The sequence below is a fragment of the Morone saxatilis genome, unplaced genomic scaffold (genome assembly GCF_004916995.1).
Source record: "Morone saxatilis isolate NCDOM2014 unplaced genomic scaffold, NCSU_SB_2.0 Contig23, whole genome shotgun sequence".
Lineage (NCBI taxonomy): Eukaryota > Metazoa > Chordata > Actinopteri > Moronidae > Morone > Morone saxatilis.
In genome coordinates this window covers 7,022,342-7,048,987 of record NW_023339796.1, presented here as the reverse complement: position 1 = coordinate 7,048,987, position 26,646 = coordinate 7,022,342, and the positions used below count along the sequence as shown (strand labels likewise).

Genomic DNA, 26,646 nt, shown 5'->3' with positions numbered 1-26,646 from the left:
AGTCCCTCAATCACTGTCATGGTCAGTGTCTGGGTCACTGTGTATTGTGTGCACTTACTCTCTGTGTTCTCTTCCCTTTCTCTGTGTTCTCTTCCTTAAGCTTTTGGTTGAGGTTGTGAGGGGTTACTATTTTTTTTTACCAGTGCGGCTTTTAATAACAAAGCAATTTTGACCTCTGAAGTAGAAAAAAATATATATAATTCAAATTTAAATATAGTTTAAATTTGAATGTAAAAAGTAATTTACAGTTAATCTAAGTGAATGTTCCAACCACAGGAAACTGAATGAACCACTTAAACTGCATATATAACCTTCCCCTTGTCCTTTGACCCCTAACAGTAATGATGGTTATGTGTAGTTTATTGTAGAGCTAATCCCATCAATGTCCTGTTCAAGCACCTGCATTGGGCGGTATGTTCATGACTAGGGGTTAAAGTAGCCTCTGCAAAGCCTGTCTATTGTTTGTCTGAGTGGGAGGAGTCCAGCACTCTGGGATTACCGGGCATCCTGCAGTAGTTCTGGATTATACACCAGGAGACAATACTGCAGCAAAGGGAGACAGCAGGCAAAAAAGAGCAGTGGTACTACAACAGCATCTGGACAAATTATCTACTAGTTATCTGAGGAACGTCATCTTAAGAGCATTTTCCTGATGCATGCTCATTGTTTTGAATCCATATCATGCTGCTCACATCATTTTTCTTATTGGTTTGTGGAAGTTTGTTTTCTTGGTAATTTACCACCTGATTTTTCTCTAAAATCTTCAAGAAGTCAGATTACAAAGGAAAGGAGAGTACTATCTGGTATCTGGGACAGAAATCATGTATTTGAACAACAGAAACAATGCCATCAACACAGAAAGGAGTAAGAAGAACCTAAAAGGGAAAACATGTGAGTACAGACACACCACTAAATTTAAATTGGATTTTATGAATTAGAGACGTATTTAGCATCTATTGCCTCCCAAAGTATGACATGCACTTAATTCTTTTTTCCTTATCAGGGGCTCACTTGAAGACAACTCCACTTCAGGAAGACATCCTCAACCAGATGTCCCCAAATGTGGGAAAAAAGATGGGGAAAAAGTTGGAGACAAAGAAGAACATGACAGAGGAGCAGGAAGTCATGCAGCACACTCCGTTTGGGAAGGCCTTTTACGATCTTACCCATTCAGAGAGGGTGATGGATGATCTGACTTGTGGACGGCGGGTGGGGCTTTACGAGCTAAGAGGCGAGATTGGCTCTGGAAATTTCTCCCATGTTAGATTGGGGATACATGACCTGACCAAAGGTGAGATCCTGGTGCAAATGCCTTTTTTTAACCCCCATTTTCACAGCATCAATGATCAAATAGGACAAGTGGCTGTAGATTGACACCTTAACTGTTGCAAAGATTTAATCATAATCAGTTTTGGTCACAAGGACAATGTGTAAACTAATATGATACTATATGAATTTAATCAGTTTGAAGGGATTATTTAGTGCTAATGCAATTGAAGTGCATGTGCACCAGAGTTGTTGCAATAAATCTGTCAAAGTCTGCCACACCTCTGCTCCAGGTAAAATATTTGAAGAACTACTGCAACCACTGCCAATAAAAGTGGGTCATGTTTACTTGTCTATCTTCAATATTTATAATTGCCATACAATGGTTGGCACTCCTCTAATATCTCACTTCTTAAGTTTAAATACATTTCGTGTGTGTTTACATTATGTTGCGAGACATTTTTATTTGTATTAAATCACATTTTGCATTGAGTGTCATGCAATTGAATTGATGTCATAAAGATGTGATTAATGTGAAACACTTTAATGAAGATATGTAGGATTAAAAGGATATGACAATGTACAAAGAGAGGGAATAGGACTGATTTGCAACAGTGTAAGAAGAAAGAGGATTTTTGTGCAATCATAACTGTAAATGGTTCTCTTTATTTACATCTAGATTTTAAAATATTTATAATGATTTTACAACCTAAAAACATAATGTCATTCTGTGGCTTTCTTGTAAATGGTTTGTACAAGAAAACCTTTATTACATCTCCCTGTAGCTCATATTGTAGAAGATTCAGATTTTCTGTGAGAGCAAATTAGTTGGAAACTCAGTTCTAAAAATGAATGTACAGACATCCAGATTCATTTCATGGAAGACACAGCTCAGCTCAACATATTACACATGTAAGTCCAGTCTGGGTCAGTCCAGATATCAGAAGACATAACTAATCTCATCAACCAGCCGTCCACTAATCCATACTGTCTTCAGCCTTGGCAGCCAGCAGCTTGTGTGCAACATGTCGATGATGCTGATAAACAGACATTCTGTGGGAATTAATAAAAGATCAAAATAGAAAGGAAAAAGCAATACTTTGTAACATAAGAAAGGTTAAATAACAAAAAAGGTAGAACATATCTTATGTATGTACTCAAGTGTGTCTATTGCTTGTTGCCTGACTGCCTCTGTCTTCATCTGATAGAAAGAGTGGCTGTAAAAATCCTGGATAAGGTGCGTCTGGACAAGCGATCTCAATCGCTTTTTGCCTCCGAAATCTCTTGCATGGAGAAGCTGGCTCACCCCAACATAGTGCGCCTGTATGAGGTGGTGGAGACGTTCAAGAGGCTCTACCTGGTGATGGAGTATGCCAGCGGAGGAGAGCTGTTCTCCCGTATCAGCACCAGGGGGCGCCTGTCTGACCTGGAGAGCAAGCTTGTGTTCTCCCAGGTCCTGTCTGCAGTCAAACATATGGTAAGTGAACAGCAGAATTCATGTGAACACTGTGAGCAGTACATTTTGTTGTAAAATAATATAATATATATATATCTATATCTGTTGAGTAATGAATCCAGTCAATAGCACTCAAGAATACAACTTGTCCTATGACTTTGCATTTAAATGTTCTCATACCTCAAACCAACTGTGCACAAGATAGCTGTTTAACTTTCTTTTCTTTTCTCCCAGCATGATAATAATATTGTGCACAGGGACCTGAAGGCTGAAAACATCTTCTACACCAACACCTACTGCATTAAAGTGGGTGACTTTGGTTTCAGCACGTCTTGCTGCCCCATTGATGTCCTTCACACATTTTGTGGCTCTCCGCCATATGCAGCCCCTGAGCTATTCAAAGAGAAAGGTTACAATGGTCAGTACGCTGATATGTGGGCACTGGGTATCTTGCTCTACTTCATGGTGAGTGCCACTATGCCATTTAAAGCTACTAACACAGGCAAGCTTAGGGGCTGTATCCTGCAGGGCTCCTATGCCATTCCCCCCTATGTACCCAGATCATGCCAGGAGATCATTAAGGGCCTCCTGAGGCCGGTTCCTGTGGATCGCCTCCCTATAGCACAGATCATGAACTGCGACTGGATGAGAGGCATTGAATACCCCCAGGCTTACCCAGCTTGTAGCCCTACACCCTGCCACCTGGTCGAGCCTTCCCACATCCTCAGCTCAGAAGAACTGAGTGTGAAGGCAGCACTGGAGGACCTTGGCATCACCAAGGTCCATCTCCTCAACAATGACTTGGACTTGAGAAGCCCTGTTACTGGTGCTTACCGGATTTTGCTACACCGCATTCAAAAGAGGAGGTCTGTGGAAGCTGTGGGCTATAGCCAGATGTGCACCAAACAGTCCCAGAACAGACTTACATGGAGTGCAGGCTCAGATGGCCAGCTAAACAAACGCCGCTCTGTGGTCTGTATCATCATGTAATTTAGTTTCTTAAAAGGAATAGTTTTGTGAAATGGGCCTATTTGCCTTCTTTCTGAGAGTTTCATGAGACGATCGAATACCACTCTTATGTCTGTGTGTTACGTATGAAGAGAGAGGACTAACTGGCCATTATTTATTTTATTTAATAATTGATTTGATTGTATTCATGTATTAAAAGGTTCTGTTCCCTCTCAATGATTTGTGATTTTCTTTTAATTTATCTAGTCTTTATTTGATTTTTAAAAATCTATTATATCTGATTAGATTTTGATCATTTTTATTTTTCTCACGTGCATCAGTCTCAAATTGTTTTATTGTTTACAGTTGTATTGCCTTACTATCATCTATAAAGCACTTTGAATTGTAGTAACCTGTACCAAAGGTAGTTTAATTGACAGCTTAGCATAAGGACTGGAAGAACCGCTGGTCCACCAATACCTATATGGCTGATTAATTAACAAGTTGTTTGTTCAATCTATACTCAGAGTAATGTCAAAACAACATTTGTGGGTTCAGGGGGAAGTTACATTCTGTCGCAGTTTTTTTAGCAAATAACAGGAGGGTGCTATGATTTGAACAGACAAACGAGATAAAAAGTCAGCAATAGATCAGAATTCAGTGCTAAGGCCTGCATTGTGTATCTATAGTGCTGTTTTTATCTAACTCTTGTAAACAGGGTGAGCACTGTTATCAAAGCCAAAGAGGCAGAAACTGGTTTGAACAAAGGTTCTCATGCTATGGAAGTATATTGACACAAAAGATTTACTTCCATATTCTGTGACCGTACTTGGCGCTCTTTTAACTGCAACGTCCAATGTTTTTACAGCAGCAACTGAGCATGAAAGTTTCACATGAGGGCTGACAAGGAATGGTGGAAATGTCAAGATGTCATTTTTTATAAACGGGTGAAATGCCAGAGAAAGGTAAGTGATAGTACCGACTTATAGGAATCCTCCAAAGTTTTACCATTTTGGCATGTAGTATGAGCAGCCAATATTTTAAGAGAAAAAACATGAAAAATTAAAATCTTATTAGTACAATAGCCTTTCAGTAAACAAATAAAGTAATGGATTCCATTTAAATTTCTTTTTTCTTTTCTGTTTTTTTAATATTGTAAAGACATAATAATGCGTAACGTACCAGAAATGTCCAGTGTTGGGCAGTAAGTCACTACTATTACACTCACCCCACCAAACCCACCCCTAATCCAATCAAATCCTTGGATTCATTTTTGTAATTGTAAGAAAAACTAGCATGGAAGATGTATACATTTACATTCAGGTGCTGGAAATATTCCCATTACTTTGATTTTAACAAACAAAACTTGATTTTAATCATCGTAAGCCTGAATTTTGTGGAGAAGGGACACAATCACCAATTTTGGGGGGAGTAACAGAATTGTAATATAACCAACAGTGTAATTAATTACTGTTGGCAGTGAGTAATAAGTAAAGTAATAACATTAGTTTTGAAAAGAGGAATGAATAATAAGTACATTTTTTTGAGTAACTAGCCCAACACTTGTCCTTGATCTGATCTTTTATTTGAAGGAGGCTGTAAGGTTTTTATCTGAAAGCATGTACAGTGTTTTCATTTAATGTAAATGTTAAAAAAGTTTGTATATATGTATTTCCTGAAACCTGCATATAAAATTAATTAAACATTGACCTTTACTGACATTTAGGAATGACAACTACTCACTACATTCATGGTGCTACAAAACATTTCTGTCTTTTAACAGCATAAAAAGGTCAATTTATGATATGCAAAGACGTTTCGCTGCTCATGGTGAAAGAAAGTAGCTGACAGTTTTTTGGGTTAGATGAAATGGTACAAAATATTATAGGAATAAAGATAATGTCATTTTCAAATAACTGTGGGATGCAATGTTTTACGACTGCTTTCATCTTTCTTTTTCTGTTGCCCTTCCTACCTTTCTTTCATAGGAGTCGTGATTTATAATTCCACCATGTGTCAATATTTCGCACCAAACTTGCACAGACTTCTGTTAACATGAATTTAGTTTCGTTTTTAAGTTATGAAGGTGGCAGAGATACAAAAATTGGAAACAACAAGTCTGTGCTGCTTCATTTTTGATTTCTGTTTTTTTAAGCCTCCTTCGGAACCTCATTTTCTCTGCTTTCTGGTTTTTGTGTGCTCAATCATCCTATATCCTGTAATTCATCACATTTGTTTCAGTGTAAAGTGATTTTTCCACATATTGTTTTCCTGTCTCATACTTTCCTTTCATGGTTTTTTCCCCTTGATAAAAGAGGGCTAAAATTTCTGCTAATGATGCCAACCAGCTATTTCTTTCTGCCCCAGCATGCAAAAGCAACGAGAGCAGCTCATTTGTCAGCATTATTTTGATATAAACAAGAAGAAACTAAGCCTCAGCTCCAAAATCCTTTTAAACTGAAACCCAATTCTTTGACCTCTGAAGGTGGTGCATCCATTAGTCATACGCAATGCAATTTTGGATGTCCATCAATAGTGTATAGGCCATTAGTGTCTTGGTAATTATTATGTATTTGTCAAGTTATCTACCACCTTTGCCTTCAGGCGAAATTGGCTGCCAATTCAAACAGATACTTCACCTGCGTGCATGAAGGTTTTTCTTCTTTAATTTTAATGTTGATTACCCTACTTTTTTTTAATAGCAATAATATCATTCTCATTTCTTAGTCACGTGTACATTAGCCGAGAAGATGGGTTCATTCCTTTCTTTTAATCAACAAACATCAGATGATGCACAGGCCTGTACTGTCTGATAGTGTTGCTATTGAGGCATATTGTAACACACCAGTTGCAAGACGGAGCCTCTGTGATACACCAGTGTGTAGAAGTCATCAATCAGAGCAGTCAAACACACTGCATTACTAAAAGTGAGATTTTATCAGCTGCATGTCCCAGCAGTTCCTGTGAATGCCCATGGAGATGAGAGAGTAAACGCACATAGATCAATGAGTAAATCCAGCACTATGTCACATCAGATAATACTGGTTGTAAATCAGCACATCACATTCACAGATTCTCTCATTGAAGTTTTATGTGAGCCTGATATTTAGCACTGCGGTTGGAGTCGGAATATTTCAATCTTGGGATTTAACTGGCTTAATTTGTTAATTGTTAGATCAAATTAGCTGTGTGTCATGTGCAAAGCATATCACCTGCAGCCTTAACTGCTGTGAAAGTTTCATGGGGAAACAAGAAAAACAGGGAAACAAGAAAAAACGAAAAGTTTTCCCATCCATTTCCTATATGTGCATACTCTGCTCAGGATCACAGCAGGGGACGGATCTTATCCCAGCATGCATTGGAAACACAAGGAAAGTGTAAAAAAAAGAATGTATGTATGAATCTTTAATAAATGAAAAATAATTATGTCTATACAACATTTGAAAAGCCACCCACATTCACATTTACTGTTTTGTGGAACCATTTACATACAAAGGTTTAAACATTACAGTGTGTAAAATGGTGAATGCGTCACTTCAACACTTCTTTTATTACTGCTGATTGTTTTGGTCTCATTGGTTGTTGCAGTGATCTGTTATAGAAACTGTGGTAGTCAAAGGTTGTTTAAGGTGAGAGTAGTTACATATCTACTAGTTATATAGAACTGTGACCTATTTAAATTGTACTTTTGTAAAGTAAAATACTGTCAGCATAAACTGTGTTTAATGATAATAACATCAGGTGATGTAGGAGAATAATACTGTGAAGCAACCTTATGAAGAAACCTGGAAATTGGTCATGCAATTCAATGTGAATGAATGCCAGGAATGGTCTCTACATAATGTCTCCTGTTTTGAGAAAATACTGTGCAAAATGTGTTTAAATCCCAATAACACAAAAGAATAAACTGTCTGTGGGCCAATAAGAAAATATGTGCTGTTAAACTTTATAAATGTTTTTGTGAACATGATCATAAACTTTTAGAGAACACTGAGAGGGTGGTGATAAGCCAGTTTATTGTAATAATGCTTTTATTGGAACACATTTACTGTAATAAAACCTCAACAAAAAAGACTGACATTTAAACCATTAAGATGAAATGAAGACTCCTTTTCTATTACACACATTTCAGAAAAGCATTTACATTTACCAATTAGTGTTTGCACATAAACAAGCAGACATCTGGACACAACATGCAAGAAATACTTGAAATATTGCATTTATATATATACACAGTATATTATTACCATTTACACTCCATCACATTAATTAACAGCTTATTGAATATCTGATGTTTCAAAGGACAAGAAAATTGTCACAAATATGCTCACTGAAGCAGCCATGCTATTGAACGCATTTATATGTGATTTGTGCTGGCCAGTCGATGGGCCCACCTAAGCTTTTGACCTTTATCTTAGTGAAGAGTGAAAGCAAAAGTAAGGCTAGAAGATTTCCCTGGCTAGCGTCCTTGACTGCCTTTCCCATAAGACATCATAAAACTGCTTATTGCTTAAGTTTTGGCAGAGGAAGGAAAAATGAACAGGAGCCACTGTAGCAGGCAGTCGTCCTCAGCCTCTGTACGGCCGTCGTGGATGGTGCTGTGAAGAGCAAAGACATTGATTTGAACATCAGTTCACACAAAAATTGTGTCATTTTCCCTACATCAAGATACAAACACTCATATATCAAACACAATTATTTCTGTTGGAAACTGGTTGGTGACTGCACTAATCTCGTTTTCAGAAAACAAGGTTGTGAGGACTCAAATATAGACAGACATGACTTGATAAGATGGATAGTTTTGGAGTGCAAAAACTTCACCCACCTTCTTGGGGGAGCTCTTGACACCTTTTAGGGATTTCTTTTTGTCAATCTTCTCCCTCAGCTCTTCGACCCATCTCTCTCTGGGGTCTGCGCAAAACACACGTCCCTTTCTCATGACGAAGCTAGAGGATAATTGATGCAGACAGACAGTTTATTTTGAGTATCATACATAGAAAACTTCTGTTCTTCTTATCGTTGTGCATGTGTACTCACATTACAGCAGGGATGTTGCAGCCTCCATCTGTCACCTGGTTTCTGTAGTCCACTGCATGTTTTTGAGCGCCATTGGACATTCTTTTCACATATTTCAAACAGCAGTCGTCATAAGTCACTGAAGGATCAAAAATCCAGTAAAGTCAAAAATCCAGCACACCCCAGTATAACAATAAATTATTGTTATCATTGTTATGTACAGGCAAAGTCCATGAAATTAAGTAAATCAATCAAAAAGTAATTAATACAGTAAGGCATTGTTAAAGGTTCTGAACGAAAGTACATAGTCAGGTTTCATCTGCCCACGCAGGTACTTAAGCAATAAACCTGCCTCATTGACCCTCATTTTATCTTTACTGTATGTTAACAAATCTATCCACCGCCTATGTGACACTACTGCCACATACCAGCTGCTATTTTACAGTGTCTTACCTTGTGCCAGTGCAAGAGAGAGACAAGATACGAAGAGCAAGAACAGTGTGTTGAAACGCATGGTGCAGTCTGTAGTTGCAGCTCTGAAATAAAGCCAGGTGGATGTAATGAGTAACAATGTTTACCTGCAATCCGCCTTATCACTCAGTTGTACCCCAGTTCCTCCCACGCCTTCCTTAGTAACATTTTAACCCTTGAACACTGAACAAACATTTCAGCCTCACTTTGTATGTACGTGCACCTTACAGATATTTATTATATTTATAACCCCACAACTCTTTAACAAAGCTCAGTCTGTTTGAGTCTCTTTACATCAGCACCTGTTGAATGAAGCAATAATTAAAAAAAATTAAGCACCTTGTTTCTGAGGTTCATACATTACTTTAGCTTTGTTTCTTTTTGGTAAGAAAATAAAAAACTAAAATTATTTAATAAATAAATAATTTGCCATTTATATATATAAAGTAAAAAATAATAATAATAACCCTAAACAAAAGTGCTACAAATTATATAAATCTTACTGAATCTTATCTGCTGGAATACTAATGACCATTACAAAACATTGAGGAAATAGCTAATTAAAACAGTTTCTAGCTCACCTCTAGTGCTCCAGATGTACACGTGCTTTGCAGCTCTCTTTTTGTGGCTGTGCTGTCTTATAAAGGCGGTAAAAAAAGGCGTGGCAACACCACTCATATTTAGCTTACCTTTGCACTTTTTTTTTTTTTGCACATTTTTCCTTTTTTTTTATTTGAACACATTGATGAGGGTTTTTTTTTTTAAAGCCTTTCCCCCAAGAGTTTATGGTAAACAGATAAAGATGTGTTTTGTGTTGCTGAATCTGAATTTTACCATGTAAAGTCTTAGTCTTAGTCTTAGTCTTGTCTAGAAAGACATCTGGAGATACTTGTGATTGAAGTAAAACAAGAGCAGAAATTTTATTTGATTTGTTGTTGCTGTGGCTCAGGACTAAGAGCGGGTCATCCACCAATCAGAAGGTTGGCGGTTCAAACCCTGGTTCCTCCTGCTGCATGTTGAATTGTCCTTGAGCAAATACTGAACCCCTTGGTGTGTAAATGTGAATGAATTGATTATCCGATTGCTACAAGCTACAAATACATACATGTTGGGTTGGGTGGTCACTGGTCTTACAAATCACATTTGTCTTTCTTACTCTACAGTTAGATTTAGAAAAAGGAAACAGATCTTATTTAGATCTGCAATTGGAGCCTGTCCTGTTAAACTCTTAAAGGTTTAAACACACTGACAGTTACATATTGAGAAATACTCAGTCTTCCATTATGGCTGTTGATTGAAGGTGTTTAGTGCCATTGTTCTTACGTAACTTGTTCTCAACTCTCATCCAAAAAGTTCTCCTGAGTAAATCCTTGCACTTAAGTACGGCATTTAACAAAAATGTTGGAATAATAGACAAATAAATTCTTGTCTCTAAGATCCAGTTGTTGAAGCTTGTCCTGCAGAAATCCCTGGTCTTATTTCCAAGAGAAGTGTGTTAACATAACCAACAGGTCAATATAATATATTATAACAACACAACATTTGTACATGAACATGCATTTTCATCTAACACTCACCATGGAAAGTATTGTTTATATTGGATACATGGACAGGCATTTTAATTCATATCATACATCTACTGTAAATGCACAAACATATACAGTACATACATATAAAACATTATAAGCAAAATAGCATAATTAGCATTTTTCAGTAAACCCCCTTCCTCTTCAAATACACCCATTCTCATGCATGTACAAATAACAGAATCAAGAACTTAACAAAGGCCTCTGTAGTGGTTATTAGTAATCCAGTGTTTAGACCACATTTCACATCACTAAGAATACACTCTGATACTGTGCCTTAATTTGAACAACCTGATGGCATGTTCAGTACCATCGCTGTTGCTCATTTACTTTTAATTGTGTGTGGAAGTCCCCAACAGGTGGTATACAGTGTGTTTTATCAGGCCATAAAGACTTTATCAGAGCAGAATCAAAACAGCTGTGATCTGACAATTGACAACCTGGACGACCTATTCTGACCTTGGAGCTGACGGGAAAGAGGAAACAACATGTCATTACTCAATGTACGTATTAAAGTCATTAATGTCTGTATAGTGCTGCTCAAAGGTTTGTGAACCATGAGTCTGCCTCACGGTTGACCGATGGAGCTCAGGTGTTTCTGAGATGAATTTATAGCTTCCCCCAGACAAATGTGCTGTTACTACCCTCTTCCCGAGGTCTTCTGAGATTTTGTTTCCTCTTGGCTAGTTCTGCACGATATGGTAAAAAACATTATATTGCAATTATTTTGACAGATATTGTGATTGCAATATCATTCGTGATTACTGTGGGAACAATATTCTTTGCTTCACAAATGTAATTTTTAACTAAGAAAAAACAACAAAACTATTAAAATCATAATTTTTGGTGGGTCTGTACCAAACAAACATGTTTTCTTAATCATGGAGAACAGAATCTGCAGACTAAGACATCTTTACAGCACTACATTGGTTCATTTTAATGCTGTTCATCACACATTTTACCATTGCAGCTTCTGCAATTTGCATATTACACTTGGCCATATTGTGATTTTGATAATATTGTGATTAATTGCACAGCCCTACTCTCAGCATGATTGACCTGTGTGGGTTCTGTACTTTGGTGAGTGACTGACCTGGTTTGATCCATTTCATTCGTTAATTTAAACACTTTTGTGCCACCTGATTGTATTTACCTGCTAGTTTTATGCAATGCAGCTCAGGGTTCACTAACTTTTGCCCATACAGAAGTTGATTTCCTCAAAAAAGAAGTATATGGAATTGATACACGTACACCTTTTATTTCATACAAAAAAATATTGGTTCTGATTAAATAAGAAATAATGGTTACTTTCAAGCAGCATTGTATATCTAAAATTAACAGCCTATATGTGTCAACATTATTATTCCCATATCAGTTATATCGAATTTAGCTATTAAAAGTGCACTGTGAAAATACATTGGGTCTCAAGTAAGAACCTCTTGAAATGAATCAGAATCAGAGGTGAAGTACCCTTCCCTTAGTCATATTGTGACCTTACAGTTTAGAAGCTTTGCATTAAAAACACTTGTCAGCGTTGCCATATCGCGTATCCACCCAAAGCTTTTCCTTTCAATTCCCAAAAATCGTCCACAGTGTCCTTTTCACACAGATTTTTGTAAAACGCTTTGTGACAGATATTAATGAGCCTTGACTGCCTTGGTGGACATCCGATAGCACTGCTCACTGTTTATACTCTAACCAGTACTCATGTATAAACCCGCTAAAGCCCAGTGAGGCGTTTCAAGGACCTGCCCTTTTATTTCCTTGGCCTGGTGCTCACTTCAGATGTTTACTACAGTATCGTACAGAAAGAATCTGAGAATGTATTGTTCACAAGAATTTGTTTTGCAGTGATTTATTCACAAATTGCCTCAATCTTTTTGTGCGATTCTGGTCTTGCTCCCTGCTAGCTGTGTGAGTCTGATCACAGTAAAACATGAAAGAGATCTGACTCTTCATTGGCAAAACAAACTGTAATTTCTTTAAGAAAAAAAAAGAGTTGGCTGTGATTATCTCGATTCCTGGTTGTGATTGCATATTCAAAATATCCTGATGGATTAATAGCATTCAATTTTTGTCAGGAGATGATGGTCTACTGCCAAGGGTACTTGGACTCAGGCCGTGTGATGATACAGTGTGTTGTCTTCAGCATTCCTTTCAGACAATATGATATGTTGTTTTATCCCATCACCACTGCTGTCATATTGCATGCATATGAAAGAATACATGTCCAAGAAGAAGTGTGTGAGAAACTTAACTTTGGCACACAGTACAATGAGGCTGCAGTAGAGAGGAAGACAGAGCTGTCGCACATGAATAATGAAACTAATTTAACATTTACTTCTGTTGCAACCATCCATTGGTAAACTACATGTTCCTGAAAATTAAAAATGAAAACAAACATTGGAAAAATCAATCAAAAAAGAATTTGGTTTCTATTGGTGGTTTTGTTTCATTTTTGATGATTTTATTTACATTCACTATCAGAATCAGAATCAGTAACACTTTTATTAGCCAAGTATGCCAATAAAAGTGATACTGTGCAAAGAACAGACTGGATAATGGCAGTGTAGAACTGGACTGACAGCTCTTTAAGCAGGTTGAGATTCCTGAGCTGGTACAGGAAGTATAGCCTCTGCTGGGCCCCCTTAATTATGGTGTTTGTGTTGGACTCCCACTTTAGGTCCTGGGTCCACACTAGATACAGTGTTATTGAGTATGGTTAAAGGGGGGCATTGTTGGAGGGCTCCAGGTTGTTCTGACAGCAGCAGTGGGCCAGCTGTTCAACCTCCTGTCTGTCTCCTGCAGACTCATCCAGCCGTTTGCAGATAGAAAAGAGCAGCGGGGAGAGCAGACACTCCTGGGGGGCAGCAGTACTGATTGCCTGGGTGCTAGATGTGATGTTTCCCAGCCTCACCTGCTGCCTCCTGTCTCAGTAAGTTTGTGATTCTTTTTGTCAGGTGGAGACTGGCTCGGTGAGCTGGGTGGGTTTGGTGAAAAGGATGTATGCAGCACACCACTGAAGATGCAATGTTTTCCCTGCCCCAATTTCATGGGATATTTGATAGAAGTACTGTTTTCAAAAGAAAAGTATTTCCAAAAAGTACTTTGGTATAGACGTCTAAACTTAGCCTACCTGTGTCATTTCATGGAGGAACAAACCTGAATGCAGTGCCAGTTTAACAGAGTTAATATACACTAAAAACACTACCAATATAGAATAGCAATATGTAAGTACGTTCAGATTAGACAAATCAATCAACGACCAGTGATAATGCAGGAAGTAATGTACCCTTTATGTAGCAAAGCAGACCTGCAATTAATATATATTATCTAATACGTGATATGGGGTTTTGCACAAAGGCCAAATATTAACATTCGTTCTTGCCTTAGAGAGAAGACACATACAATTGCTGGTAATTTGCTTATTAACTGACCTCTAAAGCACACTAAAGGTCTCCCAGCCTCTGTGGTACCTTTGCCCAGGTAGGGTAATTTTTACATTTCTATACCAAACGTTATTATATTGACTACTTTTTGTAGCTGCTCCGCTATTACGAGTGCAGTTTAGTTGTCAAGCTAGAATTTCTATTTTATCATAATTTATTCATCACTCGGCTGTATTTCGCATTTACCCAGAAGCTGTGTACTTCAGATGATGCTGCTCAGAAGGTACGATCAAACATTTTACCACTCAACAAATATGATGGTTTTGAGTTTTGGGAAAGAATGCTTGCATCATAAATACCCTTGTTTGTTTCCAGTGAAATTCCCCGTGGTTTCATCTTTAGGTGTTAGTTTCAATCATCTGGAGGAAAAAAAGAAGCCTGTTATGTAACAGTGTGTCTGAGGTGGTCTTACAATATATCAAAGCAGCACATATACTCATTACACACATCAGGGGGACAGGATGTCAGCTTTTTCTCTGATGGATTCTGAAATTATAAAGCCACTTTTACTATTTTAACAGTGTTGCAGAGTCTGATTGGTAGTCTGCTACACTGGAGGGTAACACAGACAATTTTGTTTGACACTTACAAACATTTAGCTGGAATGTATTTATAATGCGGTGAAAGTTTACTCCCTGGCCTGCTTCCAATAAAAATGTTGAGTCACTGATTTACAGCGGACATTGGGCATGAAGGGCTGATGGATAAGAGAAGAATTGAAACTCTTAAGGTTCAAAGCACAAGCCAAGCTTTCCTACCAGACGTGGGCTCTTCTGTGGCAAACACAAGCAGCAGCTTGTTTGAGATGTGCCTTAAGGGAAAATCGAAGAATGATTCTTTCAGAAAACATTTGGTTGGTATTGTGCAATGCAAATTCTTATGAAATCTGCTCTACTTAGGGTTCCTTAACCATAATTGAACTAACTAGACAAAGAACTAGTTTATGTTTATATCTCTGTGGTACTTTTATAGTGATTAATGCTTAACTCCTGTTTCTTTTATCGTGGCTGCATCCAGCACCTGGTCACTTTCTTATTGATACATGTTTCTTTAGGAGCTGCTTTGACCCTTATTCTACAGTGAATAAACTGTGTAGAGGAGAATGAGAGCGCATGACAAGAAATGTCAATAATTTCTCAACAGAGAGCAGCTCTGATTGTAATTATTGTTTTAATCCCATGATTTTAGGATAATAAGATAATAATCTCGTTATATCTAGATGATAATGTGATTTTCTGATAACAGGTTATTTTTCTGTTTATCTCCAGAAAAAGAGTTGCTTTATACATTAGCTGATCTGGGGAGTGATTTGTCAATGTGTGTAAATGTGAGTACATCTTAATTCACAAATGGTACGTGACAATCGATTCAGCTATGAACCCATTCCTACATTAAGAGCATATTGTCCTGGAAAACTTACTGGAGGGAAATTAGATAACTGCTCTAAAATTAAATAAACTTTCATTGCCCTTGATTTAAAGACACCCTTTTAAGAACCTTAAGGATAAAGAATAAGGATTTATTAAAACCTACTCAAGAATTGAAAGCACTGAAAACATTTAAGTAAATTATGTAATGTAATGTAATGTAATGTTATGTTATGTTATGTTACATTATATGGAATAACTCTCTCAGTGTGGACATATAGTTGGACTTTTTGAACAATTATATACAGTATAGGAATACTGCGTACAGTACAAAGGAGGCTCACCTTCTGCTTTAAATGCTAGTTTGCCCTCTGGTGGCAGATGAAGTGAACTGCATTCTTTAAATTGAAAAATCACACATGCAAAGCAGCAGACAAAAAGATCAGCTCAGACAGTAAAAACATCCATGTAAAAACAGCTGGATTAGACAGAAAGTTCAGGAAATAATGTCCAGAAACAACGGACTAAACGGGGTCAAAATTTAGATTTGTGCTTGCTTTTGTCCCCATTGGTGTGGCACACCAATCGGCACGGCAGAAAAGTCCATTGATGCTTTCGTGTCTGATTCACAGCAGAGCGAATGTGGCCTCCATAACAGAGAGCGCAAGCTGGTGTAAACAATCATTTCAAAACATTGCAAAAAAAGTTTTGCAAATGTTAATGAGGTAGCAAATGTATTCCACATGTTTGTTAGACCTCAACACATTAAATGTTTTGGTGGGAACATTGACTATAGTCAATAAAACTCAAAGGGATTTCTTTAATTGAGTCTGTTTAGTAAAATTACTCATACTTCACATTTCTGGAGACTACTTCCCAAAACATACCAAAGAGGCCTTTGTTTTTATATTTATTTCCTTTGTTAATTCCCATAATAAACATACATGTTAATCCATTACAGTGAATATAATGTCTGCTTTTATCCTTATCAGAAAATCCATAAACCCTCTGAGTGTGAGGTAACACTGCGCCACCGTGTGTATAAATGTAGTAGTTTGTTTACCTTGACGTTACTGGCTGTCATCCTGAATACCACCACCACCTGTACAGTAACATTCATGAGGAAGGCTCGAGTTCTACAGGTGCAGCTGCAAAGGTAAATAAGTAATGATTCACTCTCCTCCCTGCCACATGTGATCAGATACTTATCTTTGCCGCAGAAGCTTAAGTTTTTGTCTTTTCTCAGCTTCTTTTTTGTCTTGAAGCAAGCTCTCCTCCTTCGCCTCCATCAAGAACTTCTCTTGGAGTTCTTTATTGTTGCACTCTGGACATCTTTTATCTTCTTACATGGCTGCTGCACCGTGAGTATCGTGTCAGATATGTGCAGCCCTTCCCTCTCAAGGCAATTTGTCTCACCAATAGAGGCCTTGGGAGGGCAGCGGGGTGGCTCATTTGTTGACATCAATCATCATGACAACAATGATGATGCCAACCAAGATATATCCACGACAACTCCCATCCCTGAGGAAGACCATGAGAAGTGGTTGAAAGCCACTTTAAGTTACGGACTGCTCTTTTGAAGGTCATAAGAAACAATTCACGTTTTTATTTAGGGTTTCTGTGCCACCACATCATAGCTGATAACACTTTAAAATGTGTTGTCATCACAACAGGGTACACAAGGGCCTGTGGGAGCTGCTGCTGTAGCTTTAGACTACCAAAGCAAACTTGTCCTGTTCCTGGTTGAAACACGTGTTCAATAAAAAAAAAAAAACACAAAATAAAAGCACAATGACAGTATCTTTGTGGCTCTACTTGAAGGGGCGCAGGAGGGTGTCGGGGGGGAGCTCACTGCATCAGTAAACGGCGGCAATGTGCTCTCTGCCACTGAAAACATTTCTGCCTCAACTCGTATTATCTGCGCGGTGGGTTGTGGGTGTGTGAGCGTCGAAGTAAAATGGCGGACTTGGCAAACGAAGGTGAGTAAAGTGGCAGTATGAGAAAAACAACACGGCCCCCGCGCCGCTGTGAACGGCGTCTTTTTCGCGAAGTCTGCATGTGCGGCGGCTGAAATGAAGCCGCCCGGCTGCGTGTTCACGGCGAGTGCGGGCGAATTGTGGCTCCGCGGCGGTCAAAAGACCACAGCGTTAGCAGGGGGGCAGGCTAACAATGCTAACGGCCGGGCTGCGGGTAATACCTGGATCGCCTCGGAACGCCCTCGACTGCTTACATCCTTAACGCTAGCACCCGGCTATTTATAGTCTGTTTTTACCATTTGCGGTGAGCTAAAACAATCTAAAGTGTGCATAAACCAAAGATTACTAGGCCCCAAAAAAAGAGGAGTTGTAACTGATTGTAACAAAGGCGGTATGTAAGCGCCGGGTTGTTTTTTTTAAAGTGTTTATTTATTGATAATGAGACGACATCCTCCCTATTTAATGTAAGTTAGCGGGCAGTCGCTTCACGTTCATTTAGGCGCGTAGAGGAAAAAAATGTCAGCCAGGAGACAATGCTTTGGTTGTATCCGCTGCTTTCCCCCCTTTTCTACATCCTCTGTGTATTAAGCTCACCGTTGCTTATCAATACGCTGATCGATCGACTATTAGGGGAATTGGTGGTGGATATATAGATGACTCATGCGGGGATGGAGCGCATTAGCAGGCTAACTATAGCCAGTGAGCTAAGCTACGCTCGGGGCTTTAGGGAAACAACCGGTGGCGTCGACTATTTGCTGGAGTGGGTCAGACTGTGTAAACGCTAGCTGGTTATACATAAGCCGGGAACATCTCGGGTTGCTTGAATTTCTGCAGTGAATATCCGCGTTGCATGCCGGAATTTCCTGCATTCGTTAGCCAGGGATAGCCTCGACTGCACGCCGCAGATAAAACACAAAGCTGCGTGTTTAAATATAGGTCACACAGCGTTTTCATGCTTTCTGCCATTAAACGTGCTTCACACATACACCAGCTAGTTTTAGCAATAAATGCGGGGGGGGGTTGCGTTGGGAGATGAAGGTCGGTGCGGTAAACAATCCTGGCTGTGTGTTGTCGGCTATTTGGCTGTAGCCGCATGAATTTAGGCTCACAACGACAACGATGCTACACCTGCTCAGTGTAACAGGCCCAACCCAGACAGGAGGGGGGGGGGGAACCTTTTGTCTGCTAACATTATAGGATTACACATCTTACAGAGGTTACAGTGTGAAGGCAGACGCATTAAGTGGTGAGGTGAGACGTTATTAGTCTGCCCTGGCGATTGCTTTGGTAGGTTGATTGTCACAATAGTTTATAGCAGCAGCAGCAACATCATCTCTGGTGGTTGGGCTGAGTAAAATCCCTCTTTTGATTACCAAAGTAGCTGCAGTTGCTGTTTGGCCATGTTGAATGACTCAAAGTTTTATGGCTGTGTGATGCGATAGTGTTTGTGTTCATGTTGTTTTGTCTTTTTTTTTAAACATTTGGTCATATTGTTTGGTATTTGAGGATTTCAGGTCAACATAATGTGATCTCATTCTTCCTGGTACTCCTAATGGGATTGCGTGATTACCTGTAGTATAGTCGGATCAAGAGTTGGATTTCTTCTAACTTGCTGGTGTTGACTGAAATTTGACATTGTTCAACATTATGGAAATATATTTACTCCGGTTTCACGCTGACCCAGCTGTATCTGACATTTAAATGAACTGTAAACGCTTGTTTTTACCTCACTGAAAGCTTCACCAGAAGTATTTTAAAGAAGGGAGGCACTGTAAGTTTTTATCTGACATACAGTCTGTAAATTATAGGATGTCTAAGTGCTCCTTCCAGTACTTTAGATGGCCTGTTGTATGTATGTATCACTGTGCACTGGAATTCAGTGCTAGATGATTATTACTAATGCACATAACCTTCTAGCTTTATCGACACTCACTGTTTTTACACACACACACTTTTGAATTCGTGCTTAGATGACTAGCCCACATCTTCTCTTAACAGACAAGCCTGCCATAGCGCCTCCTGTGTTTGTTTTCCAAAAAGATAAAGCACAGAAGGTAAGTTTCTCTATGTTCTTCAAGTATTTACTGACTGACTGAACCCATGTTTTATGATTTTACTTACTTATACTGATATTCAGTCTGGAGCGTATTATTGACATATGGCTGAAGAGTTGTTGAGATCAAGTCATTCAACGTTAGCAGAGCTCTGTTCAAATCTGTTTGCATCGTGTTAAGTACATCTTGCTTGAATTGATACTACTTTTCAATTTCCCCCCATTATTGCAGCTCCAGACTGAATACCACTGATGAGCAAGATGCAACCTAGTTTTATTTTCTTTATGTAATCCTGTTCTTTGAATGATTTGAGTGACCAGGACTACTCTTCTGTGATAAATAAGGACTAAAAACTAATTGCGTTCTCTTGCAGCGATCTGCGGAGGGCTCAAGTGCAGAGGATGGAGAAGGTAAAACGAATGTCCAACTTATTATGTTTCATTTAGATTTATTTCAGCTTGAATGTTATTAAGATTTTGTTACCGTTATTTTCAGATTCAGATAAAGACGAGGGAAGCTATTGCCCCCCTGTGAAAAGGGAAAGGACCTCATCGTTCCCACCCCCACATTCTGGTAAGGGCACGTGGTGACTAAGCAAAGCATTTGTTTTTTTTCTTGGTTCATGCTTGTGGTGTACACATTGATTTGTATGCTGAGTGCAATCCCCGTTTGCTACTTTGCAGTTCCCAAGAACAATGTATTCATGCCCTCAAGTTTCTGCCAGTCTCCAACTGGGAACTCTGACTCTGAGCCAGGTGAGGCATCTAGACCACTATTAGTTTCTCGTAAAAGTCTTAGTTTCAATGGTCAACATGTTGTTGTTTTTTTAACAGTTTAAAGAACTAAACACGATAAATTGACAGAGATTGTTAAACAACAACTTTTGCTAGGATTATATGACCAATGATTTTTGTTTGTTTTCTGATGCTATGACATCAATAGTTGCAAAAAAGATGTCTTGTGAAGTTTTGCATATTCCCTGCCTGCAAATGCACCCTTGTCATTCTGACCAGCTCTACTTAACTTGCATGTAGTCATTTTACTTTTGAGCTAGTCCTTTAAGGTCCGGTGTGTAGCATTTAGGAAGGATCTGTTGGCAGAAATGGAATATAATATTCATAGGTATGTTTCCATATACAGTCACCTGCAAATAAAAAACATTGTGTTTTTGTTACCTTAGAATGAGCAACAGAGCGTTGTGGTTCCTCTTCTGTGGCTGCCTTGTTTCTACAGTAGCCCACAATGGACAAACCAAACACTGGCTCCTAATGGTCTTTTCGCCTTTTCCCCAAGTTTCACAGCTACTGTAGGTTTTGCTACACGCTTTGAAGGCTGAGCTGTATTCATTTCTGTAGTTCTACCGCTAGATGCCACTGAACACACTGGTCCTTTAAGTTTCTGACGTTATTCATGGAAGGAGAAAAATGTGCAGTTACAGAATGCAAAGCTTAGCTTAATTCCACGGGCATGAGTGGGTTTGTTTCAGAAATTATTTTATAGAGATTATGTATATTGAAGATGAGTGTAAGTGTATATTTTAAATAAATAAGAAATGTACTCTAATTTGCCTTCTGTAATAGAGCAGTAGGATCGCTGATAGCTGTGTCAGACAAAACTTACTATGTCGGATCTTGGTGGGATGCATTCCTGGTGAAGTTGGACGTCTGTGTATCTGTTCAGGCTAGTGGGTTAAGATTCTGGTTAGGGTTTGGAAGAGGAGCTTCTTAAAATCCCCAGTAATTCAGAGAAGACTTCTTTATTGTGGGAACATTATGACCCAGTGTGACCCATGACTATGCCTGTACATAATGTAGTTCTGTTCTGGATTATAACTGTTTGAACTGCCAAGTTCAGCTGGGAAACAAATTCTCAGTTTACCAGCCAAAATTATGTTGCCAATATTGAGGGAGAAAGAATATGGATTCACCGTGTGCATTTAATTGGAGGGAGTAATGCAAAACTTTCAAAATCATTTGCCAATGAGGCGTTTAGGTCATGAATTTGTATGTACACAAATGTACATCACTTAAAACTGGATGAGTTTTATAATGAGTAACACAGCCAAGAAAAATAGATATAGATGAAAAGAATCCAGTGGACTTGACACTGTAACAGAAATGCATGTTGGTTTTGTTATTTGAAGTGTACTTTTTCTGTAAATAATGTCTTATTCAGTTTTTATGTTTTGGATTTGGTCTGTTGAATTCTTATCACCAGCTCAACTGTTTAGAGTTGGCAGGGGTGATGTCACCAGATAACACAGCTTTACAGAGAGGAGGGGGCATCCACTTGAGCAAACAAACATGGCATAATTAATAACCATTTTTAGCATATTACATAAAGCACTTATTTGGAAGTGAAAACAAAGAAGAAGAACACACCAGAACACTTGCATGCAGAACTACAGTATAGCAGGTCACCTGTAATGTACCGTACCGTTAAATTGAGGTTAAAAACATTTAAGTTTGCTTGTTGTTTTTTTTTTATTGCAGAGCTCTGTCTAGTGCTATGCCCCACGGGGATTATTAAAGTATTTCTGATTCTGATTCTGATTCTGAACAAAAAAAAGTTTGTAGAAAACCAAAAGAATGAAAGAAATTTCTTCAATATTCACTAGACACTGTAATGATCTTGTAAATCTTGAAAAAAAAGAGGGTGCTTTCGGCTTTCTGCTTTAGCACTGATTAGGGCCAGGTCATGTCAGGCTATTAAAGCCACTGAGATGGAGAGTCAGAGGTAGAAATAGATCAGAGGCCCTAGAGTCCGCCATGTTACTGCACAGGAGTTGGATCGCCACTCTTGAGGCTCTACAGGGGTTGCTGTGGTAACGGGGTCTGTGGTTAGAAAGGTGCAAAGACAGAAGGAGGAACGTACCCTTTTATAAGTTGCTGTGTGACTCTTAGATCTTTTTTTAATGTCTGCCTTCTCTTGTGCTCCGTCTCACCAGAGGAGAAGCCTATGGGATTCCGTTTAAAGCCACCGACTCTCATACATGGACAGGCACCAAGTTCAGGTTGGTGTTTTAGATTGCTAACCTTTGTGTAATGTGTTTTTTTCACGCTGACTTTGAAATGGAAAAAAAAAGACTTGAACTTGAACTCAGACTTACACCCTTTATATGACCCGTCTTCGAAATGGAAATGGTACATGTAGACCCAGGACATCTTATTGTGTTTACAAAGTATGAGACAAGTTGGCTCTGTTGCAGGCGTCCCAAGTCAGAAACCCAAGGAACAGCAACGCAGTGTCCTCCGCCCTGCAGTTCTCCAGGCACCGCCCTCTAAATCACATATAGAGTCCAGTGAGTGCAGCTTGGAGTCACCTGCACTTATTAGTTAATACTTATTAAACATTCTCAATAATCATTAAAATCTTCTTTGTCTGATAATTCATTTGACTTTAATTATTGATAATAGTGCAAGTGCATAGTGTGTTTTCTGCATGTGCTTTACAGACCAAATTTCCTTCAGCACAGTAAAAAGAAAAACAACAGTAAATTATCTTTTGTCTTTTCTGTCTGTTCATTTAGATTCCAGTTGTGGAACCAACGGTGTGAAAAAGTCATCAGATGGTGCACCTGGGACCCAGTCCCTCTTCCTGAACAACACAGAGCACTCAGCCACCCTGGCCAAGTCACTGGTGAGGGCTTGCTAAATCTCTGCCTGTGATAATAAAGGGCTTGGTATTGGAGAAACAATGCCAGTCAGTTCAGTACAGGCTTTGTTTAAGGCATCAGAAAGTGTGGGAAAGTATAAAACTGAGGATTATTTAGAGAAGAGCTAAAGCTTTGTGGTTATTTTCATGCTCCTTTTGTAATGAGGAAGTATATTGCGTATTCATAAAAAGTGAAGCAAATTTTTGTAGTAATACAGTTGATATCTTGCTTTTATTTTATTTAGAGCAGTGTTTCTGTAAAGCTGGCATTATATAGAAACAAATATAAAGTTGACCCTGGGGCATTTTTTGTTCCCATTTCAGAAACATGAAAATGAGGAAGATGGAGCAAGTGGTAACAAAGATGGAGGCGGAAGAGAGAAGAAGGAGACAGATGTAGCAATATCTTTTGTGTTTGGTCAGAATATCAAAGACAGAGCAAAGGTGGGTTGTTTTCCAACTTGAGGCAATAACGTGTGATAAATAAAAAACAGATATACACAGTTAAACGTGGCAGGCAGAGGAGGAGCTGTGAATCATAAGGTGCCTTGTTATAGTCTACATTTTATGTTTATTTTGTATAACTTTAATGTATTTCTAGACTAACATTATGATAAGGGTTTCTCTGACTGTCTCCTGATAAGAGGTGCATTTCCTGTGGTGTTTTGTATCATGTTGTCGTCATGATTTTGACAATTTGGAAATGGTGACTCACTCACTTGCTATAGTAGTTTCCTTTTGTGTGTATTTGTAAAGGTTTTTTTTTCGGTTGTTTCTTTAAGCATAACTCCAAATTGAACACATTTTTTCCCCCCCTCTAGTTGGAAGAGAACAGTACAGAAGACAAGTCAAAGGATGGTGTGCCACAGGACTCTCAAACAGAGGGCACTAATTATTTCTTACAGTACATCTCTACCCCAAGGTAATGAATTTGTGTCCTCCTTTGAGTATTTTTAGCAACTCATCTTCATTTATGATTAACTTCCATCAACTCACTAATGTTTCTTTTTCTCTCCCATGCTTTCAGTTCAAAAAATGCCACAAACAGTACAGACAGTGGGGCAAAATTTGTTTTTGGGCAGAACATGTCTGAACGAGTTCTGGTGAGTTGAACAGTGAGTTTGCCGTCTGCCATAACTCCTTATAATTGCGCTTTGAACAAGTTCCAATGATCAGCTTTGTTGTGTTTTCAGAGTCCCCCAAAGGGCGAGTCCTCAAATGAGGAGAATAAAGAAGTTCCAGCTGCCCCTGTTTCAGAGCCCTCATCACAGGAGACCACCCCAGAGAAAGGTAAAGACACACTGATTATTGAAAAGAAAAGAAAAAAAGTTTTTAATAGAGTGATTTAGCTACACCCCCAGAGATAACCACAAACAAGAAAAACAAGACAGCAAATGTAAATAACTCCTAAAGAGGAACAAGGTGCAACAGAAATATGTGAGGTGAAAATAATTAAGATCATTAGAAAATATCAGCTTGTTTTGGGGGGAAATACTACATTATAAATGTACTGCTTGAGCAGGTTTAATGAAAATGTTTACAATAATAGAGGCTATGACTATATACTGATTTTGGTTGTCTCTTTACTGTAGAGAATGCTGTTTCATTTATTTGGTTTCAATCATGAACTCCTACTTTATATCCCACACAATCGACAGTCTTTTATTTTGTGGGATACACATGAAAGGCTCCACCTCCTAGTGAGATAATACTGTGCATATATTTTTGTGTTTTGACAGTGTTTTATGTTTCAGTGATTGTCCTCTTTGTCCAGTGACAGTGAAAAGAAATTAGGCATTTCATAGCTGCTGTGTGCACAGGCATTTATTAAGGTGGGCTTAGAGCTGAAGTGGCTCTTGTCTGCAAATGATCTGTAGCAGTCTGTACACCCCCTGTGTTAATTGATGGGAAAACAAGCCTAGATGCTTCATGTTCACCCTTCAGCATTTGTTTTTTGTGTCGCTACAAAAAAGTTATGGAAATGAGAGGAGACCCTAAAACAGACGCATCCATTTTTGAATAAAAATAAATAAATCTGTAACTAAATATTAACAACTGCTACGTCCAGATTTCTCACCCCTGTATTTTATCTCAGCAGTGAACAGCGTGTCAGAGTCTTTGGAGGAGTCTGCAGCAGCTTACACCAAAGCCACAGCCAAGAAGTGCATCTTAGAGAAGGTCGACGTCAAAACTGGAGAGGAATCGGAAAGCAATGTTTTACAGGTAGAAGGCGGGTTCTCCTGATTCAACACATGCACTAAATCAATGTGGCAGAAAGCAATACAGTTCTTGTTTGTTGTCACTCTCTTCCTTCAGATGCAGTGCAAGTTATATGTATTTGAGAAGACTGCTCAGTCGTGGATAGAGCGAGGTCGAGGTTTGCTGAGGCTCAACGACATGGCGTCGACAGATGATGGCACGCTACAGTCCCGTCTAGGTAAACACACCTGCAGAAACTAGAAATAAGTATAAATAAAGAGCTAGTTTTAATTCGCACAGCTGCAATCTTTTCATGGTTAAGTGTTTGTGAGTTCAGTGGTTGTGCCATAAGTGATCATGAGAGATGACCCTTTTCTCAGTAAAAAAGTTTTGCTTTTCATTTCCATTATTATTACAATACCTGGCTTTGGCCACATGGGGGAGCCCATTCCTTTTGTACACACTTCTGAGGACTAGGCACCACAGCATGCTGTTAAATACACTGTATGTGTATGATAGTAGAATGTGGAGTATGAAGTGTGTAGTTATCAAAGAAAGAGAAATACGAGAATAGAAGACAAAGGTTTTTATTTTTTTTACTTTAAAAAGGATCTTTTACATGACAACACTCTATTTCTGACCATGGGGTCATAGTAGATAACATTTTTTATTATGGTGTTTATGCTAATTAACACATGGCAAACTAGGCCTATATTTATAATTATGGTTGTATATATTTTCTCTTAATTCACAGCACAAATATAGTACAGTCAGGTGGACTACAGTAAAACATGTGGCTGCTTGGGCCTGTAGTTCAATTTTGTTGTGTTTTTGTGTTTAAACCCTTCCAGTGATGAGGACCCAGGGCAGCCTCCGGTTGATCCTCAACACTAAACTTTGGCCCCAGATGCAGGTGGACAAGGCCAGCGAGAAGAGTGTACGAATCACTGCCATGGACACAGAGGACCAGGGGGTCAAGGTCTTCCTAATATCGGTATGTATGCAAACATATGAGGGCTTGGGGAAGATTTTAATCTTTAATCTTTCTTCCCTGCACAAATGCAAAGAACCCCAAATATTCTTTTTAGCCATAGAATGTTAACTACCAGATCCTTTAATTGGGTAGAGCAGTGGTTCTCAACCGGTGGGACACTCTCCCGGGGGGGCGCGAGTAGGCTACAGGATGGGAGGGAAAAAAAAATCA

At 38.8% G+C, this 26,646-nt stretch overlaps 3 protein-coding genes across 5 annotated transcripts in view; 2 read left to right on the top strand and 1 right to left on the bottom strand.

The window, feature by feature from the left end:
- The first annotated feature begins 821 nt into the window (after positions 1-821).
- LOC118334454 (serine/threonine-protein kinase NIM1-like) lies at positions 822-3,712 on the top strand. The gene is made up of 4 exons (XM_035670367.1): positions 822-891; positions 1,004-1,291; positions 2,475-2,743; positions 2,957-3,712. Exons 1-4 carry the CDS (start codon positions 822-824, stop codon positions 3,710-3,712), a joined length of 1,383 nt encoding a protein of 460 aa, XP_035526260.1.
- A 3,957-nt stretch (positions 3,713-7,669) lies between these two features.
- ccl25a (chemokine (C-C motif) ligand 25a) lies at positions 7,670-9,788 on the bottom strand. Its single transcript, XM_035670878.1, has 5 exons — positions 9,739-9,788; positions 9,140-9,222; positions 8,708-8,825; positions 8,496-8,616; positions 7,670-8,268 (listed from the first exon to the last, which is right to left on the bottom strand). The coding sequence occupies exons 2-5, from the start codon at positions 9,198-9,200 to the stop codon at positions 8,239-8,241; spliced, it is 330 nt and encodes a 109-aa protein (XP_035526771.1). The 5' UTR covers positions 9,201-9,222; positions 9,739-9,788; the 3' UTR covers positions 7,670-8,238.
- Positions 9,789-17,369: 7,581 nt separating this feature from the next.
- Positions 17,370-26,646, top strand: part of ranbp3b (RAN binding protein 3b) — a 12,095-nt gene continuing 2,818 nt past the window's right edge. Inside the window, exons 1-15 of one of the 3 annotated variants that reach the window (XM_035670771.1) lie at positions 17,370-17,538; positions 19,576-19,589; positions 19,963-19,999; positions 20,085-20,162; positions 20,273-20,344; positions 22,537-22,602; positions 22,798-22,890; positions 23,119-23,228; positions 23,568-23,687; positions 24,065-24,165; positions 24,271-24,346; positions 24,437-24,533; positions 25,339-25,466; positions 25,560-25,680; positions 26,294-26,436. In XM_035670771.1, the coding sequence (XP_035526664.1) occupies positions 17,517-17,538; positions 19,576-19,589; positions 19,963-19,999; positions 20,085-20,162; positions 20,273-20,344; positions 22,537-22,602; positions 22,798-22,890; positions 23,119-23,228; positions 23,568-23,687; positions 24,065-24,165; positions 24,271-24,346; positions 24,437-24,533; positions 25,339-25,466; positions 25,560-25,680; positions 26,294-26,436 (1,278 nt within the window). In that variant the 5' untranslated portion in view covers positions 17,370-17,516. Of the gene's footprint in view, positions 17,539-19,533; positions 19,590-19,962; positions 20,000-20,084; positions 20,163-20,272; positions 20,345-22,536; positions 22,603-22,797; positions 22,891-23,118; positions 23,229-23,567; positions 23,688-24,064; positions 24,166-24,270; positions 24,347-24,436; positions 24,534-25,338; positions 25,467-25,559; positions 25,681-26,293; positions 26,437-26,646 lie in introns of all 3 variants that reach the window. The other 2 variants (XM_035670770.1, XM_035670768.1) reach the window with 2 other exon arrangements.

What these genes read in the sequence shown, in the direction of transcription:
- ccl25a (XM_035670878.1), bottom strand. Translation starts at nt 9,200, where the DNA reads ATGCGTTTCAACACACTGTTCTTGCTCTTCGTATCTTGTCTCTCTCTT. An exon ending in CTCTCTTGCACTGGCACAAG is followed by an intron (nt 8,826 to 9,139) that starts GTAAGACACTGT and finishes TTGATCCTTCAG; the next exon opens with TGACTTATGACGACTGCTGT. An exon ending in TCAAGAGCTCCCCCAAGAAG is followed by an intron (nt 8,269 to 8,495) that starts GTGGGTGAAGTT and finishes TGCTCTTCACAG; the next exon opens with CACCATCCACGACGGCCGTA.
- LOC118334454 (XM_035670367.1), top strand. Translation starts at nt 822, where the DNA reads ATGTATTTGAACAACAGAAACAATGCCATCAACACAGAAAGGAGTAAG. An exon ending in GATACATGACCTGACCAAAG is followed by an intron (nt 1,292 to 2,474) that starts GTGAGATCCTGG and finishes TTCATCTGATAG; the next exon opens with AAAGAGTGGCTGTAAAAATC. An exon ending in TGTCTGCAGTCAAACATATG is followed by an intron (nt 2,744 to 2,956) that starts GTAAGTGAACAG and finishes CTTTTCTCCCAG; the next exon opens with CATGATAATAATATTGTGCA.